Source organism: Paroedura picta, chromosome 15 (assembly GCF_049243985.1).
Source record: "Paroedura picta isolate Pp20150507F chromosome 15, Ppicta_v3.0, whole genome shotgun sequence".
NCBI lineage: Eukaryota > Metazoa > Chordata > Lepidosauria > Squamata > Gekkonidae > Paroedura > Paroedura picta.
This window is the reverse complement of record NC_135383.1, coordinates 2,370,072-2,388,152: the sequence shown is the minus strand read 5'-3', so window position 1 is coordinate 2,388,152 and position 18,081 is coordinate 2,370,072. Positions and strand designations below refer to the sequence as shown.

At 50.8% G+C, this 18,081-nt stretch overlaps 2 protein-coding genes and 1 long non-coding RNA gene across 11 annotated transcripts in view; 2 read left to right on the top strand and 1 right to left on the bottom strand.

Moving 5' to 3' along the window:
• KIF1B (kinesin family member 1B) overlaps positions 1 to 8,301 on the top strand; it is an 83,849-nt gene extending 75,548 nt beyond the window's left edge. For all 8 annotated transcript variants that reach the window (XM_077312321.1, XM_077312318.1, XM_077312323.1 and 5 more), the window contains 8 exons: positions 491 to 636; positions 872 to 1,111; positions 1,655 to 1,726; positions 1,870 to 1,991; positions 2,326 to 2,475; positions 2,859 to 3,051; positions 3,463 to 3,581; positions 4,168 to 8,301. In XM_077312321.1, the coding sequence (XP_077168436.1) occupies positions 491 to 636; positions 872 to 1,111; positions 1,655 to 1,726; positions 1,870 to 1,991; positions 2,326 to 2,475; positions 2,859 to 3,051; positions 3,463 to 3,581; positions 4,168 to 4,210 (1,085 nt within the window). In that variant the 3' untranslated portion in view covers positions 4,211 to 8,301. The remainder of the gene's footprint in view (positions 1 to 490; positions 637 to 871; positions 1,112 to 1,654; positions 1,727 to 1,869; positions 1,992 to 2,325; positions 2,476 to 2,858; positions 3,052 to 3,462; positions 3,582 to 4,167) is intronic.
• Positions 8,293 to 18,081, bottom strand: part of LOC143824750 (uncharacterized) — a 15,905-nt gene continuing 6,116 nt past the window's right edge. Inside the window, exon 3 of one of the 2 annotated variants that reach the window (XR_013226856.1) lies at positions 8,293 to 8,494. This is a non-coding gene — a long non-coding RNA (uncharacterized LOC143824750). Of the gene's footprint in view, positions 8,495 to 15,034; positions 15,495 to 18,081 lie in introns of those variants that run through there. The other variant, XR_013226857.1, reaches the window with a different exon arrangement.
• The window catches only part of PGD (phosphogluconate dehydrogenase), a 12,552-nt gene continuing 3,967 nt past the window's right edge, over positions 9,497 to 18,081 (top strand). The window contains exons 1-8 of the mRNA XM_077312329.1: positions 9,497 to 9,652; positions 12,367 to 12,442; positions 13,087 to 13,266; positions 13,493 to 13,558; positions 13,835 to 13,953; positions 14,725 to 14,794; positions 15,573 to 15,707; positions 17,394 to 17,583. Of these exons, the coding sequence (XP_077168444.1) occupies positions 9,645 to 9,652; positions 12,367 to 12,442; positions 13,087 to 13,266; positions 13,493 to 13,558; positions 13,835 to 13,953; positions 14,725 to 14,794; positions 15,573 to 15,707; positions 17,394 to 17,583 (844 nt within the window). The 5' untranslated portion in view covers positions 9,497 to 9,644. The remainder of the gene's footprint in view (positions 9,653 to 12,366; positions 12,443 to 13,086; positions 13,267 to 13,492; positions 13,559 to 13,834; positions 13,954 to 14,724; positions 14,795 to 15,572; positions 15,708 to 17,393; positions 17,584 to 18,081) is intronic.

The following is an 18,081-nucleotide window of genomic DNA, read 5'->3' as shown; positions in this document are numbered from 1 at the left end:
TGGGCGGCCCCTCTCCAGCATGGGCTCGGGGTGGCCGACTACAGTCTCGTGAACAAAATCCCCGTACAATAAATATAATCAAAATCCTAAAAATGGATCAGTTAAAAATTATAAACCAAATATTTCCGTCATCATTTCCCTCTCCGTAATGAGCCGGGGATCACAATAGATGGAGCTCCAATTTTTGACCAGCCTCAGATGGAGGGAGTTGGACCTGGCAAGAGCACAGCCCTTGGCCTCAGCCTGGGGGAAGAGAGCTGTTCTAGAGGCCCTTTGGCTCTTGGAGAGTTCTGCAAGGGCCTGGCTCTCTGCTGGCTGGCCGCCTGCTCCACCAGGCTGGGGCAGGACCCAAAAGGCCCTGGCTCTGGTCGAGGCCAGGTGCAGCCCAGCCCAGTGATGGAAAGAGGCGAGTAGGAAGCGGCAGCCTTACTGGCAGCCTCCGGGGTGGTGGTGGTTCCGTGGCTGTTAATTTGAGCCGATTGCTTCTCAGGGATGCAGAGGAGGAGGAGGAAAGTCCTGGACACTTCCGTGGCCTATGTCCGTGGAGAAGAGAACCTGGCTGGCTGGCGGCCCAGGGGGGACAGTCTTATCGTGGAGCACCAGTGGGAACTGGAGAAGCTGGAACTGCTGCATGAAGTGAGTTTCCCGTCGCTGAGCTGTCACCCAATAAGCAGCTTGTTGTAGCAAGTTAAATTGTTAGTCGGAAGACATCCCGTCCCGTCCCGGCGTGGCCTGTCTTGAGCTCCGACCCTTTCTGCTTGGAGCCTTGGGAAAGTCAGGGGCTGGGGGGGGGGGGGGGTCAGAAGAATTGGTTGCTTAGGCTGTGGGAGGGCGAGGAAGGCCCTCAAGTGCCGTTTCTGTCGCTGCTCAGGTTGAGAAGACCCGCCACTTCCTGTTGCTGCGTGAGAAGCTGGGCGACACCATCCCCAAGTCCTTGAGCGACTCGCTCTCCCCCAGCCTCAGCAGCGGGACTCTCAGCACCTCCACCAGCATCTCCTCCCAGATCTCCACCACCACCTTTGAGAGCGCCGTCACGCCCAGCGAGAGCAGCGGTTATGACTCGGCAGACATCGAGAGCTTGGTGGACCGGGAGAAAGAGCTGGCGACGAAGGTGCGGAAAGGCTGAGCCGGCAGGGAGCCCTTGAGGTGCCCTGTAAGGCTGCCCTCACGGGGCTGTCAGCATTGTTAGGGCTCTTTCTGTTGGGGGGACGGGCAGCTGGTGTTGTGCATCAGAGAGTTAGGCATTGCTGGTAGCATATCTGTGCCCTTCACTTGGTGCCCAAGGCAGACAAAGCTAGAAAGTATACAAATATTTTTATTATAAATACATAGGTATGCATTTTAGTAACAGGAATCTGCCAAGAAATCTAAACATACCAGCAGCAAAGAGTAATGAAAGCAGGGAGTAAAAAGCTGCATGTTAGGGAGAGAACACAATCAGAGTAGCCCTCGGAAGCCAGAGAATCCTGCCTTCAAAACAGGAGTGTTCAGGGAGATGAAGCCTTTGGGAAATGTCATTGGGGCCCTCAGGGCTATGGGACCACCCTTCCCACCAGGGGTAGCTGAAGGTCATGGAGAAGGTTTCCCTAGCGACCTCACCTTTTCCACACCTCTAGATTCCCTTTTAGAAACGGCCTGTCTCCTTTCTTTCCAGTGCCTGCAGCTTCTCACTCACACTTTCAACCGTGAATTTAACCAGGTCTACAACAGCATCAGTGATTGTAAGGTATGTGGCCGATGGTTTGCTGAACTCTGAGCAGCGGGTCTTGGGTAAAAATGTCAGAGGCTGATTTCTGTGTTTAAAAGGAGGTGGGCTTCAGTTTGACTTGCCCCAAGCTCACTGGCAGGCATTTCCTCCCCTCCTGCTAGCTGTCCGATATCTCTCCGCTTGGACGGGACCCCTCAGTATCGAGTTTCAGCAGTGCCACCCTGACGCCTTCCTCCACCTGCCCCTCGCTGTCAGACTCGCGGTGCAACTCTGTGGATCAGAAGTGAGTAGAGTGGATTGGGAAACTCTCCCCTGGCAGTCCTGTCCTGCAGGCAGGCTTCAGAGCCCGCTGCCCCATCTGTGTCCTTCCTTCCTGTCCTCATTTCTTTTTTCCTGGCTGAATTGTGTGTGTGTGTGTGTTTGTACATGCTGTGGCAACATGGTGATACAAGTGAATTTATGCCCCAGAGTGGAGTCAAAAGCAAGTTGCTCTGAATCTGGGTTTGGATTTTGGGGGTTTGCACAAACCCCAGCTGGGTGCAATGAATGCAGTCTTCCTTTTCATTGGTGGTTGCCTGGGCAGGCTAAGCCATTTTCCCCTCTTTTGTTTTTTACAGGACTCCAGAAGCGAACTCTCGTGCCTCCAGTCCTGGCGCAGAGGGTGAGTCGTTCCAACTGATGCCCCCCGTCGAAGCCTCTTACTTGGCCAGGGCTGGCAAAAATGAGTTTCTGAACCTTGTTCCGGATATCGAGGAAATCAGACCTGGGTGAGTCTCAAAGTTCAGACTGTACCAAGTGATGGCGGTAAACTTGGGGGAGGGAATGTCAGTCTCCCCAGTGTTTCCTCCAACAAAAACCCACAGATTCTGGCCTCTCTGTTGGTAACTGTGTGGTTGCTGGGGTTTCCCCCGACTGAACTTTTGTGCTTGAATTACAAGAACAAAAATGAGGTTTGGGCTGAGAAGGAAGGCTAGCTCAGAATCCAGCCTCCTCGGCTGACCGTCCAGCCAAGCTGGTTTTGCTGGAGCTTCCTGAAGGGACCTTCTGGCCTCTGTATCCTCCCTGGAGCCATAGGCTCAGCCCTGCCAAGAGAGCCCTCTCCAGCCAGGTGCTTCAACCTACAGATCCCCTCTTCTGTGTTCACCCCCAGTTCTGTGGTCTCCAAGAAAGGCTACCTACACTTCAAGGAGCCGCTTTCTCCGTCGTGGGCCAAGCACTTTGTGGTGGTCCGTCGCCCGTACGTCTTCATCTACAACAGTGACAAAGACCCCGTGGAAAGGGGCATCATCAACCTCTCCACGGCTCAGGTGGAGTACTCAGAGGACCAGCAGGCCATGGTGAAGGTCAGTTGCAACGTCCTTTCTTTGAGGGTGGGGATGGTCAGTTTCCTGACTAATCTTGGAAGAAGGAAGGGGGGCCTTTTGCCTGGTCTGTGCACTCTGTGCCTTTTTGGGTGTGGAGGATTTGCTCGGCTCTTTCAAACGGCCTTCTTTTCCGAAGATGCAGGGATGACAGGGCAGTGAAGGGGCAGTCAGACCCCCGCCCTCCACCAATCCAGGGTGGGATCGCTGAAGGGATCCACTGCAAAGGGGAGCCTGCCCAGGCCTTGGCTGGCCAGGAAGGAACTCTCCCTACATCCCCTTTCTGTCCCCCACCCCAAAGTGTCAGGCCTGTCAAGCGGGCCCCATAGTCTGCAAGTGACTCCGACAGGATTCAGGGACTCCTGAGAGCTCTTGTGCTGTTTAACCCTTCAGACCCCCAACACGTTTGCCGTGTGCACGAGGCATCGTGGCGTCCTGCTTCAAGCCATCAACGACAAGGATATGAACGACTGGCTGTATGCCTTCAACCCTCTCCTCGCCGGCACAATACGGTAAGAGGGGCAGTCTGATGCGGTTTGGGGGTGAGCAGGAGACTTTTGGGCTTGTCAAGGCCAGAGGGACCTCTGCCCTGAAGCCTGGCAACTGTGAGGGCAGCAGACTTAAAGAGACCAGTGGCGTTTTCAGCTGGGGCTCTGCATTCAGCTGCGGAGAAGAGGCCAGCGAGGATATGGGTGTGGAGCAGAGGTCGAAAAACCTGGCCTCCTGGAGCAGAGCAGGTCAGACAAGGAAAGCAGGAGGTGGTTGGGGGTGGTTCTTTCTGAAGAAAGAAAGAGCTGCAGGCGAGAGGAAGAAGGCAACAGCGTGCCCCCATCTTGCTGCCGACATGGTCTTGGCACCACCCGTTGGAGCCCCTGTCCCTAGCGCTCTGTCGGCTTATCCGTTGTTAGCTTTGAGACGTGTCGGAAGCAGCTGAAGGGTCGGAGGTGCCCTGGGAGGTGCCCTGGGACGGAGCTGCCGTCTGCTCTTGCTTCATATCAGAAATGCCGGAACAGGGAGAGGGGATGAGCTGCCGGGCAAACGAGGAAAGGGCATTGAAAGAGTTCACAGAAGACTGATTTCCCTTCTCTTCTCGTGCAGATCCAAACTTGCCCGAAGACGCTCGGGCCAGCTGAAATACTGAGTCCACACGGGGTCCTCGTCCAATTTTTTCTCCTCTCTCACACGCCTTCGGATATAGATAAAGCGTTACCTCTCATTTCTCTGTGGTTCTTGAATTTTTCTCTTCTTGTATGTAACCCTGTGGCTTAACTTCCCTCGTCTCTCCCTCCTTCCCCACCCCCCGGCACTTCCCCCAACACTTTGAACCTTGTTCCTGCCCTGTTTTCTTTTTCAGTTTCTGTTTTCACCTCTGCTGAAAGTACCAGTCGTAGCATGTGGCCAAACAGATGAAACAATATGGTGGAAATTTAGAAAGTGGGGTGGGTGGGGATTGGGTTCCAATTTCTCTGCACGATTCTTCTTTAAAAAAAAGGGGGAATAATTTTGTTTCTCGGGGTGACCAGTTTCTCATTCCAATGGACTTTGTCTCTGTGGTGTGTGTCGTCTCCGTCGGGAATCATCCTTGGCTTTTCTCCTGACTTTGGGTGATCTGGCAGTAGCCGAAGTGCTGCTCTTTGGATCGGGGGCCCTGTGGGATGGCGAAGACCTCTCTTGTTGCACATGGGACCAAGAATATGGAGTGCTTGCGGATTTGGACAGCTTCATCCCCCAACGTACATTGACTTTTATTTTTACTGATAGTATTTCAGAGCTGCTCCTCTCCCATTGGGCGTTCCATGGCTTCCAGTTGGCACCTATGCAGCTTTCATGCCGTGGGACTTGGCTGAAAGGAGGGTTGTTTTGTTTTGTGTTATTTTTCCTTTTGTAATGAGCACCTGTTGGTTGCACAGCCAGCTTCTCTTGGTTGCCCTGGTTTCTCACAGCTTGGCCAGTGAACATTGGCTACTGGAACCCACCTGCATTGAAAATGTCTAGACAGATGGGTCCTGCAACAGTTCCAACTTGCAAGGGATGCAAAATTCAGCAAAGCGTCTCTGTTTTGGGGCTGACAAGACTAAAAATCTTCTCTCCCTCTTGTGTGTGATTCAGGATCTAAATACTGAACCCTCTTTGACTTCTGGGCTCTGCCCTCTCCTTCCCTGCACACTGGTAAGCCTTTCTCCCTAAGTCACCAGATTTCTTTGTGTTCAGATTTTTTCTTTCTTTAGATGCACACGGGAGCTTTTGCTCAGTCTGAAGCAGCCCTGCCCAAATGCAGGTTTTCCTTCTCACTGCAACTCGTGAGAACTTCAGCCTCTGTGAAGTGCTTCTCAACCCTCTGCTGAAGGTTAAATTAAGCTCCTCTCTGTGTGCCGAAGTCCTTTTCCGAGCCCCCGTTGGCCAGAGGGCACCTTCTCCAGCCCGCTTTCCCTTCTGGGGCTTGCTTTAATCCAGGGCACTGAAGCCAGGGAGCACTTTCCGCAGCCTGGGGTCGCCATCCCCACAGTGCATTCGCTTGCTGTCCATCCATCTTAGGAGGTCATCTTGCTGGGTCAACTCAGGAAAGACCATCTTGATTCACACCACGCTCCGTTCTGAATAGAGGCTCTCTGGCCTGTAAATACAGGAGGAGCATTTTGGCAACAGTGTGACTTCACTTCCTTTTGAGAGGTCGTGTTTCAGCCACGCCTGCATTTGCACAGAGCTAGGAAGGTCCAGGCAGGGGGTGTCTGTAGCAGAGCCCTGTCTTTGGGTCCGCAGGGGGTCATGCTGCAAGAAGTCCTGCTGCTTTTTTTGGACGCCCCTGGCTAAGTGAGGTTCGTTGGGAAAGGAGGATTACTTCCGAAGCTCCAGGTCATCCTCTGGAAGGGTAAAGAAAGTCTCTGTGTTTTTTGTTCATTGTTCTCCGTATGATGTATAAGTCTTGGCACAGTGGCAATGTGGTGGTTGTTGTCCCCCCCCCCCCCAGTTACACAACAGGCACACTATGCACTGGTCCGTGTGCGTGTTTGTGGGTGCACAGACAGAGGCTGCTGCTTCAGGAACTCAGCAGGTTTTGCAACGGTTTTTAAGGATGATTCCGTGAGTTGCTGCAGCTGCCACCTGCAGTGACGCACCAAGGTGGGGGATCTTTGTGGAACAAAGAGATCCTAGAAACGTTTACGTGGCAATATTTATGTGCGCACTAAGATAACTTTCATGTCTGTTTTTTTTAACTTGGAACAAAACTAGGCTGGGAAGTCTTTGCTTTGGACAGATCCTTTGCTCTGTCTGGGAGTGAGCCCATCAGCACAGTGGGTTCCGCCTGAGCACGAAGGAGTGGGGAAGAGGGGCCCGAGTGGGGTCAGAACATACCTTGCTGCAGTGAAGGCCGCCTCGGGTCGATGGGGATGAGCCACGCAGGCCAGCTAGAGGTGCAGGCTTCCGTTCCCCACCTCAGTGGCCGTGTCAGGAACAGGGCTTTCCTATGCTCTGGGAGCACCGTCCGAGCATCCTGCGTGGAATCCGGCCCGGGCTTGGGGTTCCGTGGTTCCCGTCCCTTTCTGCAGAGCAGATAGGAACATGCCTTCTGGGAAGCCCCTCAGTGCAGGCCAAAGAACCCCAGAATCTGGAACCTCCCTCCCTTGTGAAGCTGCAAACCGCCTCAAGAGCAGCACGAGGTCCTAGAGCCAGCCAGCTCTCAGGACCGGCCATCAGGGGCTCTTCACCGTGCCATGGGCCAGCCAACCCACTGGGCATGGGCTCTGTTGCCAAGGTGGGACTGTTGCCTCTTGCCAGGGGTTCTGCAGCTTTCTCGGTCGAAGGGCCACATTTTAAAAATAAAACCATTTGGAGAATCATGAGGTGCTTGGTGTCAGAACCACACACGATTTTACACCGGAGTGTTCAGGACCAGTTTTTACTTTGATTGTTTTAAAGCAATGCACTTTAACTCTTCTGGCCAGTGTCCCCTTGCCCCAAGGAGCCTGACCGGGGGCGGGAACCAAACTAGTGGGAAGGTTTGCCCCAGTCTCCTCCCTCCACGCCTTCCCTGCGGTGCCCCAAAGCAAAGACTTTCCTTTTCCGCTGCTTTATCTAATAATTTACAGGGAATATTTAATTTTGTTTTGTAAAGAAAATGTATATTTATGCATCTGTAGTTTAACTGCACACTAAAATAGGACGAGCCTTTGGGCCCCTGCCCATCGGCATGTTCTGTGAAGGATTAACATTGTCTTCTGCCTATGCATCCAAGGTACTGCTCTCCCCCAGCAGCAGCGGCCGGTTGCAGTCCTGAGTCATCCGGCTGGCTTTTTTGCTAACCTGCTGCTTTGAGGACAAGGGAGGAAGCTGATGTTGCTGCTCTTGAAGTTTGGTTGAATGTACACGAAACAGGACTTCACCTTGCACGTGTCACACGTCTCCCACGGGGGCTTCACCTGCCCTCCCTCGGTCCCTGTACTCCCCCCTCCACCCCCAAATACATTGCAGGAATGTATCAGACTTTATGCTGCTTCCTTCAAACAGAAACCACCAGTTTGGAAACAGAAAAGGAGACTTGCTTATTTTGTTGTTGTTCCAAAGGCCATTTATACTATCAGAGTGCAGGTACACGAGGCGCACTTTCAAATCATATTTGAAGGGAGCTGGCGGTTGCAGGGCTGTTGGCTTAAGGCTGGTGTGGCTTGTTTGACGGGGGAACGCCCATGCATTTGGGACGTAGAAAAAGGTGCTTAGCTTTCCACATTGCTGATGTGATGCTCTTATCCAGAGCAGAGTAAAGCTACACCCGTATCCCCTGAAGCTGGAAAGGTGGGCCACACACCCAGTATCCTTTCTGGGTGTGGCTTTCCTGTTTCCTGAAAGCATTCCGTTGACGTTCCCCCCCTTAGCTTGCAAGGCATAAGTGGCCTTCTGGAACAAATCTGTGTTATTCTTCCCCCGACCCCCACCCCTGAAGTCAATCTCACGCGGGTGAGAAGTACATTCACAACACTGCCCACCATTAATTTCCAACTTTTGTTCCTCCATGTTTTATTTTGTAAATATATCTGATGTTTGGAGCTTGGGTATACAAAATGTAAATACAATTCATGTATTTGTACTAATTCTGATCCATTTGCTGTATAGCCTTTAGGTGTGCAATGCAAATACTATCTAACTCTTGTGTATGGTAACTTTGCACCACTGAACTGTTAGTGAACAAGGTGAAAACTAATAAAGATGCAGCCTGCCAAGGCCGTTAGCAAGTTACAGCTGCGTGTGCTGCTCCTTCCGCTCTGTCGCCCCGGGTGCTGTGTTGGTCAGGGGTGGGGGTCTCATGAACCCACGAAGCCACCTTCTCCTCAGTAAGACCCCTGGTCCATCCAGGTCACCTCTGCCTGCTCAGAGTGGCAGGGACTCTCCAGGGTCTGAGATCACGTCACTTATCACTTGACTCTGTTACCTGGAAATAGCAGAATTCTTCTGCATGGCATGCAAGTGCCCCACCACCGACACGCGCCATGCTGCCAAACCTGGTACTTTTCACTGGAGATGCCGGGGACTGAAATTGGGACCTTCTGCTCTCCCACCAAACCACAGCCCTTCCCTCTGGAGTCCCTGCTGAGAGAGCTCTGGCAGGACTGCACTGTGAAAACGTCTCTAACAGGACTGTGACTAGGTCACCCAGCTGCTGCATGTGGAGGAGGGGAGGGGAATGAAGCTTGGCGCTCAAGATTAGAGGCCGCTGTTCTTGACCACTCGACCAAGCTGGCAGCATCCTCGGAGGCTGTGGTCCAGTGTGTGCTGAAGAAGAGAACCCGTTCCCTTTTTCTATTGGGAAATTTTATGTTGGCCCTTGGAGACTTCTGTAAAAGTCATCCCTCCTTCCTTCCCTCCCAGAAAAGCTGTGATGTTCTGTAGGGGCTGGGGCTCCTGCTTATCTTCCTAGAACATAAGAAGGTAAGACATGTTCTGTGGGATCAGACCAGTGAAGGTCCCTCCAGTCCAGCCTCCCGTCTCACACAGCAGCCAGCCAGTTCCTCTGGACGGCCAGCCACCGGGCAGAGAGGCCAAGCTTGCTTCCTGGCAAGATGGAGGCTCCTGTAAGTCTCCACGGCTAGTAGCCCTGGCTAGCCACCGGGCATAGATGGAGCAGTCTGTCCAGTGGTGCCTTCGCATCTGGGGAAGTGCGTGTGTGCACGAAAGCGCCCACCTTGAGTGAAACTTTTTGGGTCTGAACGGTGCCCCTGGGCTCAATCTGCTCCGCCGCTTCAGACCCACTCGAAGCAGTCTGCCCTGGGCAGTGATGGGCCTCCTGGTGGCTTCTCTTGAGGGTCGCCAACCGCAGCCTGGCCTTGCGCCTTTGCGCCCGGGCGGCTCCGTGCAGCGTCCAGGGCGGCCGAGCGCCACTCGCACCGGCTGGAGACGGCCGGGCCGCGTTGGGCTGAGCGGGGCGGGGCGGGGCGCCGTTGGGCCCTCCCCGCGGTGGGCGGCCCGGGCGGAGGCAGGCCGGCGTCTCTGGCGGGGGGAAGGTTCACAGCCAGCTCCGCCGCCTGCCCAGCTCGAAGCCGCCCTCGCCCGCACGGACCGCCGCCCGCCCGCCCGCCAGCGCCATGGCCCAGTGAGTCTCCCCGCGCGGGCGCCCCCTCCCTGGGCCGAGATGCGCTTACTCGGGAGTAAGACCCCGGGAGCTTCCAGGAGCGCCTCCTTCGGCCACGGTCCCTGGGCCTGCTGGCTGCTCGTTCGCGGGCCCGTTGACGTCAGCGAGGCTTACACCCGAGGAGGCGCGCGTAAAGGGCACGCCGCACTGCCCGGTCAGGTGCATGCTCGCGGGGAAGTAAACGCCGCAGAGCGTGCTCACCGGGGAAAGCGCGCAGGATCGTAGCCCTAGTAGCCGCCCTCCCCCCGGCCATGAAAGGCGGGCACTGATTTCCCGTCTGGAAAATCCTGCTTGGAAATACTTTTTTCCTCCTTTGTCAAGCTCTGATCGGAGGGGGAGGAGGAGGAGGGGGAGCCCTTCGTACGTGCTCAGAGGCACTTCCGCTAGCGATTCCCAGGACTGAAAGGAGGCGCTGGGCCTTCAGACTGCCCTGGGCATCTCTGCCTGTAGCTGCTCTGCTAAGTCTTTTATTACGGAGAAACCACTCTGTGTATGCTCAGAGGTGCTTTTCTGCAGCCGTCCTTTGTAATGGAGGGTGAAAGGAGGTGCTGGGCCGGGTTTGAATGGGTGTTTTGGTTTTTAAAATCCTGTCCGCACTTGGAAGTCCAATCTGCACATGTTCAGGGGTTCTCTTCAGCTCTGTCACCTCCTAGACAAGTGCTGATCTTGCCCTTGAAAATATGGCTTATGATGATTGCACTGAAATCAACCCCTGCGCAGTCTCCTACCTTTCAGGGTTGTTGTAAACACCTTAGGTAAAAATGCATATGCAGTGTTTTGGCTACTTAATTTATAAACGCTATAAGTAGCGTCATTTATTTTAGGGGGCTTTTCCTGCTGAAATACTGTTCTTGTGAGGGCACTTAATCTGATGTTTAAAGGTCTTGAATTTTAACCCACAGGGAGCGTTTTGGTGCAGATATGTGATATTTAGGAAAATATTTTTTGTGGGTGATGGGGGATGAGTGGTTATACAGGGGAGAGAATTGGGCTTTCCCCCTTACTGCCAGGGGCCAATATTTTGATGAATCGCTTTAATTTCTTCTTAGGAATTTGATGCCAAGTGGCAAAGAGAAAAGTGTATTTATTCCCTAGATTCTCAGGGAAAAGCTTTGGCTGCAATCTTTCTCCCAGCCTTGCTAGTTTTCTGTCTGCAGGGTTTTTTTAAAGGAGCGCTTAGTTGTCAGACCTGTCCCTGCTGCTGCAGCCTGAACTTGTGCTTCCCACAGTGACCTGCTGCTTCTGCTTCTGTAAACTGGGCCTAAGAAGTTGCAGCTACTCAGGTGCAGAACGTGGGAGGCCTTGCTCAAGGCAGAGGTGGTGTGGGGAGGCAGGGTTGCCACACGCTGGAGTTTTACTCGGCAGGGTCAAGTTTTGCAACTTGGAATGATGTGAAAGAGCAGAAACTCTACTGCTGGGTGATGTAAGCGGGCTGAGCCCACCTTCGGGGCTTAATTCTCCCTTTCTGACTTGGGCGTGGCAAGGGCTGTTTCTTCCCTCTTGTCCTTCCTGAAATGTATTTTTTTCATCTCTGATGAGGAAGTCTCTTGTTGAGACAGGGAGAAGGAAATTGAATGTGTCTGTTTCAACTTTGTGTTCCCTAAATTGGTTACCTAATAAGCTGAGTGTGGTGAGACTGAGGCATGGGCAGATGGTGCCACCCAGAGGGCACCCTCCATGCATACTTCCAAACTGGCCTTTCCTGTTCTTGGGGGGGCTTTGGCATGCTGATTGGCTGGCTGCTCCAGCTGATGTGACCTGAGTGAGATCATCTCTGTGCTCCCTGGCTATCCTGGACCTCAGTGGCAAGCATGCTTACAAAGGGACTTGTGCAAGATACATCTTGCCTCCTCTGATCTCTTGCAGAAGGACTCCCCCTTGCCTATGGCATCCTCTGTTTCTCCATGGTCTGCTGGGGTGGGCGGGGTTACATGCAGGACCAGAAGGAAAACTTGCTTGTCCCTGGATATGGCTAGGGATAGAATACAATATTGGCTGTAATGTCATCATCTTGTACTCCTGGAGGGACAGTGTAGAAAGGTCCCCCCCTCCCGGATCTGCTCCCAACTGTTGGGACAGAAGGGAATCTGTTGGGACAGAAGGGACCCTGTTGGGTCAGATTGGCTAGTAACCTTCAGGGATCTTTTGGAACTTCTTTCCTTAGAGGTTCCTGCAAGCCCATTGCTATATTTTTATTTACCAAGCTAGTCACCTGCCCTCCGAAGGGCTCCCAAAGCAGCACACATGAAAAAGAATAATGCGCTAAAACCATTAATAAACCCTTTCCCTGAATACACATCTTTAAAACATTTAACAAACAAATGCATACAAAACATTATTTAAAAAACAGTGGTTAGGAAGGAGGGCATGCCAAAGAAAACAAAGTCTTCCTTCATTGGCGCAAGATAGCAATGGAAAGGGGCAGGTGAGTCTAATTGGGGAGGGAACTCCAGAGTTTTGGTGCCACAACCAAGAGGACCCTCTCTTATCTTGCTACCCACCTAATCTCAGAAGGCAGGGGTGCCTGAAGTAGGGCCTCCGAAGACGGCCACAGGGGCCAGGCACATTCATAAGGGATTGGACCATCCTTCAGGGGTAGCTGAAGGCCGCCAGGTAGCTGGTTCATAATGCAAACCAATCGCTAACATGTTATCCTGCATCCTTCTCCATTTCAGAGCAGACATTGCCTTGATCGGACTGGCTGTCATGGGGCAGAACCTGATCCTAAACATGGACGATCACGGTTTTGTGGTGAGCAAAACGGCTGATGACACTTGCAGGGGGCCTGGGTGGGGGTGGGGTGTTGGTCTTAAGTGTCACTCCGCACAAAAACTCTCCACAGGGTGAAGTGTGTACAGCGGAGTGATCCTTGTTCTGACACCTTATGAGCTTCAGTATTTACTGAAATGCAAAACTAGTTTTTTTTAATGGGTGTGCTGTAAAAAGAGGGGTCCATCTTGCATTTGCATACAGGTGAAGTATGTCTAATAGTTTTTTTAATTGTGTATGACATTTTGAAAGGGGTCCTTTTACTTTCAGGGTCACTGTCATTTCAGGTAAACAGAGTACATTAGAAAGAGAAATCTGGGAGAGCTGAGGATTGTCTGTGCGTGGGGTCTAGGGCTTGCTGCATGCTTATATGGAGGCTGTGTCCCTGAATGATCAGTCTGTGGAATTCTGCCAGAAAATTCTGCTGTTCAAACCCAAAGGTTATTTTTGAGGAGCTGGGCCGTGCTAAATATGTTTGGAAGCAAGCTGTTTGCTAGGAGAAACGTACAATACAAACACAAGTTGTCCTTGAAATGGGAAATAATATTCCGGGGCAGGAATGAGTCTTGGTGCTCGAGGAAAGTTGTTCAGGAGAGGTGCAGTTCCAACCTCTCTTTCTTCCCCAGGTGTGCGCCTTCAACAGGACAGTTTCCAAAGTGGACGACTTCCTGGCCAAAGAAGCCAAGGGCACCAAAGTGATTGGGGCTCATTCCTTGGAAGAAATGGTCTCCAAGCTGAAGAAGCCCCGCCGGATCATCCTGCTGGTGAAGGCTGGGAGTGCCGTGGATGATTTCATCAACAAACTGGTGAGGCTTCTCCCTCCCCTCCCCCTTTTCCTTCTTCCTCCTTTCCAGCTGCCACTGCCTGCTTAGCTTGGTGTGCCTCTTGCCATGGCAGTTCCATCTTCCCTCTTTCTTTTTTGGAACAGTTTTGAGCCCCATCTTCAAAGCAAATTTTCTTGAACTCCACCTTCTTTGTACCAGCGGCCAAACTGAATCCCAAAGCTTCAATCTGTACCTCTCTTGCCCACAGGTGCCACTGCTCAGTGCTGGAGACATCATTATTGATGGAGGGAATTCAGAGTACACGGATACCACGGTACGTGGGACGGGCATTTGTGTCTTCTTTGTTCTCCGCAGAGCTCATTGCACGGTGTTTGGATTTTGAAGTAACATTGTTTCCAAAGCTGCCATATTTGGTAGTTTTAAACAAAAGAACACACCCACAAATATTGTAGTCAGGTTGCAAAATCCAACTTCTCTTTTACAGAACTCATGTTTCTGTTTATACTGGAATAGGAAGCACAAAGTCTCTGTTACCACCTAATCTTCCCCTTGGGATAATGAATGGTTGCTCTTTCTCTTTTCTACACAGAGACGTTGTAAGGACCTAAAAAAGAAGGGAATTTTGTTCGTAGGCAGTGGGGTCAGCGGTGGAGAAGATGGTGCCAGGTATGGCCCCTCCCTCATGCCAGGGGGCGCCAAAGAGGCCTGGTTAGTATCTATTTCCTTCTGGCTTTAACTCTTTGGGATACTGCAGGTGGCTCTTGTGGCAATTCCATCTTCACAATCTACATTATCTAACACAATCGTATTTGAAAACTCCTGTGTTACACAGTTACAGGGATCTTCACTAACAATAGCCAAACTTCCCAGAAATAGGAGCTTTTGTGCCTGGCTTCCCAAAATCTCAGGCATACAAGAGGTCCTTCCTAACACTTCCCACCTAAGATCCAGATGCAGGATGGCCACTAAAGCTACAGGGACTTATTCCGGCAGGCTGATGTCCAGTGCCTGGCCTGGGTGCAGTAGCATCCATCTGGCTGCCTCTTCCTCCCTTGGGGCCTCGAGGTGAGGCCTCTTTTGGAGATGCCAGTTTTGCATGCCAAATGGGTTTTCTGCTGGTGAGTGATGGCCCCTTCTATCTGATCTAGACCGAACTTCTATAACTCGCTCTCCATGGGCCATCTTGTATCCCTGATCCTGAAATTGTAATTGGTGCAGAATGTGGCAGCCCTGATTCTGATTAGGATCCCTTGGAGAGCTCATATCCAACCTGTCCTCCGGCAGCTGCACTGGTTATCGATTGTAATCCAGGTCAAACTTAAGATGCTGGTTTTGCCGAAGAAGCTGCTACTCACAGTTGTCATACAGCAGTGATTTCCTTCTTGAACTAGGTTCTGGCGTGATCATGTGCTCATGACATTATGTTATCAGGGATGCCTCTGTCAGGTAGTTTGTTGACCGCACTGCTCTTCTTTGCAGGCCTCACATCAAGACGATATTTCAGAGCATTGCAGCCAAAGTGGGAACTGGGGAGCCGTGCTGCGATTGGGTATGTTGTGACAACAGCACTTCTGAGAGGTCCGGTTGGGAAGGAGCATGTTGCAATGTCTGGACTTGTTTCTGTGACATGGCTTGTTTGTTCTCCCACCACCACCATGTTGAATTTTTGCCTTTATGAAAACTCTGGCTCTGCTTTAAGGTAGAGAAGCAGATGTTGACCTCTCACACGAGAGGTCCTTGTCAAGCTCACTTCTGGAGTCAAAGTCTCCCCCCCCCCGCCCCGTCCCCTCAAATACCTCCACGCCCTGAGCTTGAATTTTGGTTCATATGAAGGCTGGGATAGATGTCCTCCATGTCCAAGATCTCTCGAAATCGATTTTGTAGAACTGAGTCAAAGGGCTGAATCTGGGATGTGTGGAGTCTTGTTTGATGTACTCAGGAGGCTGCTCAAGAGAGGGAAGCTTAACTTTCATTTGTGAGCAGATTTCTAGCTGCTCTGTGGAGGAATTCATCTTCCTGAGTATCGAGATGGCTGCCCATAAAGGTGAGGTGTTCTCTGAAAGAACAGCCAGGTGAACCGTCAGGGTTGTTGTTCACATAGCAGGATTTGCTAGCTGGTACAAAAGTTGATGAGTCATCCCACGAAACTGACAGTCCATGGACTGAATGGGATGTCGGTAGGAATAATGAGCCATGTTTTCTGCTGGTGGAAGTCTTCAAATGTCCCATCTTCTAAAATTAGTGTGTCCCTAGAAGAAGAGAGAAAACTGCTTTCATCCATTGCAGCTGAACTCTGAATGGCATCCTCTTCTGTTTGTGTCTGGCAGGTGGGAGACGAGGGTGCTGGGCACTATGTCAAGATGGTACACAACGGGATCGAGTATGGAGATATGCAGTTGATTTGTGAGGCTTATCATCTGATGAAGGATGTGTTGGCGATGGACCATGATGAGATGGCCAAGGTGAGTTTGGACATGAACCCAGCTTCTGCCCTTGATAAAGCTGCAGTGATTCAGTCAATCAAAAATCTTCAGATTGACAGAGATGTCATGCATTTAAGACAAGATATATAACTAAACCTAAACATCTTATACCCAATTGATGGTTACGTCAAGAATATTGTCATCAAATCTACATCCTAGACTCTGAGAGCTCTTGCACCTGTACTCAGTGGTGGAGGAAAGTAAATCAATTTAACAGAGTGTGAATGAAAACATTCTCTTGAAAGTAACTGCCAGCCATTTTTCCAAACAATTAGAAGTCAGGAACTAATCGGACCCCAAAATGCGGTTATAGAGGCTGTGTGCTTCCTGAAACTGTCTTCCAATATGGTGCCTCCTTTGAAAGTACGCATCATCTACAGGTCAAGAAAGAACACTTTTCTTTCTTTTATAGCTTCTTGTTTCATAACCATGCGGATTTAATTGAGTCAGCTAAGAATTCTTTAATTGGCTATTAGGCCTATTATAATAGAAGACATTTGGTCTCCCTCACTAATTGGGACTGGGAGATCAAATCTGAAATATGTTTGCGAGGCTTGCTTGTATCTCTCTCCTGTCTTCAGAGAAGCCTTGGCTGGTAGTAGTTTTGAACTTTTCCATGAACCTTGGCTTGATAGATCCTCCACTCAACCAGGTTTGCATTTGAGGGTTCCTATTAAGGCCTGGAAATGAAGATTGTTTGAGAGACCCGATTAACCTGCTCACAAGGAACACTTGAAGGCTGTGTGGATGATGTGCCTCAAGACAGTGAGGGAGTCCACACCCTTCGTTTTTAGCCTGAAGGTGGGAGGTGGAGAGCAACAGAATGTGGAAGAGGAATAATTGGCACGTTGGATTTCAACATGTAGAAATCCCATTTCAGCATGGAGAAATCCCATAATGTGTCCCAAGTTCCCTCAGAAGCCTCTCTGCTGTTCCTCTTTAAGGTCAGTAAAGGGAGCATCCCCAAAAGACTGCTTGTTTATGTTGATCTTTCCATGCACTGTTCAGCCGTAGGGGGGTTATTATGCCAATAAAAGTATTTTATTTGTCTTGAAATGTGGACTAACAGGCCTGGACAGAACTTCATGTGCCATGTTCATGCACCTGGAACAGTCCTAGAACTTTGCCAGCAGTTCTGTGGCAAAGCTGAAAGGCCTTTTTAGAACCAGGACAGCCTGGTTGGTGTAAAGTTTCAAAGCCTTCCATCATTATTTGTCTTGCATGAAGCTTGTGACACTAAGCATTAAACTTATACATCTAAAGCTGTATGTTCCTCTCTTCCTTGCCATATGAAGGACAATGGGCTGTCCCCATAGGACAGGGTCTTATTGCCAGTGGCACCAAAATGAATGTGCACTCTTCCCAGGGAAATTTTCTTTGTCCCTTCCTTATTCGTCTTATTGGACACAGGGCAAAAGTAATGTTGGTTTGGAAGGCATGCAGTTTTTGAAACATTTCTGGCAGTCTTTCACACATTTTGGTTTCCTGTTGATTTTGTTGTACAGCTGATATTTTTGATTATATTTCTGTGTTAATGTGATTTTGAAATGATAATGGAGAGTTCTTTTGTTTGGGTAGATTTTTCACCTGCCAGACACAAGCCCAACAGGATACCATTCTTATGCAAGACTTTGCTTTGTTGTCTTCTTTCTTTCTTGCCCTCAGGTGTTTCAGGACTGGAATAAGACAGAATTGGACTCCTTCCTCATTGAAATCACTGCCAACATCTTGAAGTACCGTGGTACTGATGGCAAACATCTGCTTCCCCAAATCAGGGACAGTGCTGGCCAGAAGGGCACAGGGAAATGGACTGCCATCACTGCCTTGGAGTATGGTGTCCCTGTCACTTTGATCGGTAAATTGTTGAGCTGTATATTTCCCCTGAAATGTGGTGATGATTGGCGAGTGATGAACGGAAGGTAAAGTGTAGGGATGCTGAGATCAGTCTGTTAAAACTTAAAATGAGCCACATGAGGTGATTGTTTGGGGTATTTGAGTTTGCCATGTGAGTGGAATCTCCAGAATATGAATGTCAGACATGCTCTTAACCAAGTCATCTCCTCTGACTGATGTCTGGCTTCAGGGTTGTCAAGCTGAGGTCTTTCCCAGAACTGAGAAACATGATCCTTTAACTGTTGATTGAACTTAGAATCTTCTGCATGCAAAGCACACACTCTGCTGCAGAGCTCCAAGCCCTTCTCTGCCTGCCTGGACACAGCAAATCCCCATCCTTTGTTGTGGATATTGGCTCTCTTTCAAATACCCAGGCTCCTTCAAATTGGGTTTAGATGGGGCCCATGAGACTGCACCTCACTGGAAAGGGCACACCTGCAGGCTGGTTTGAGTTGTCAGT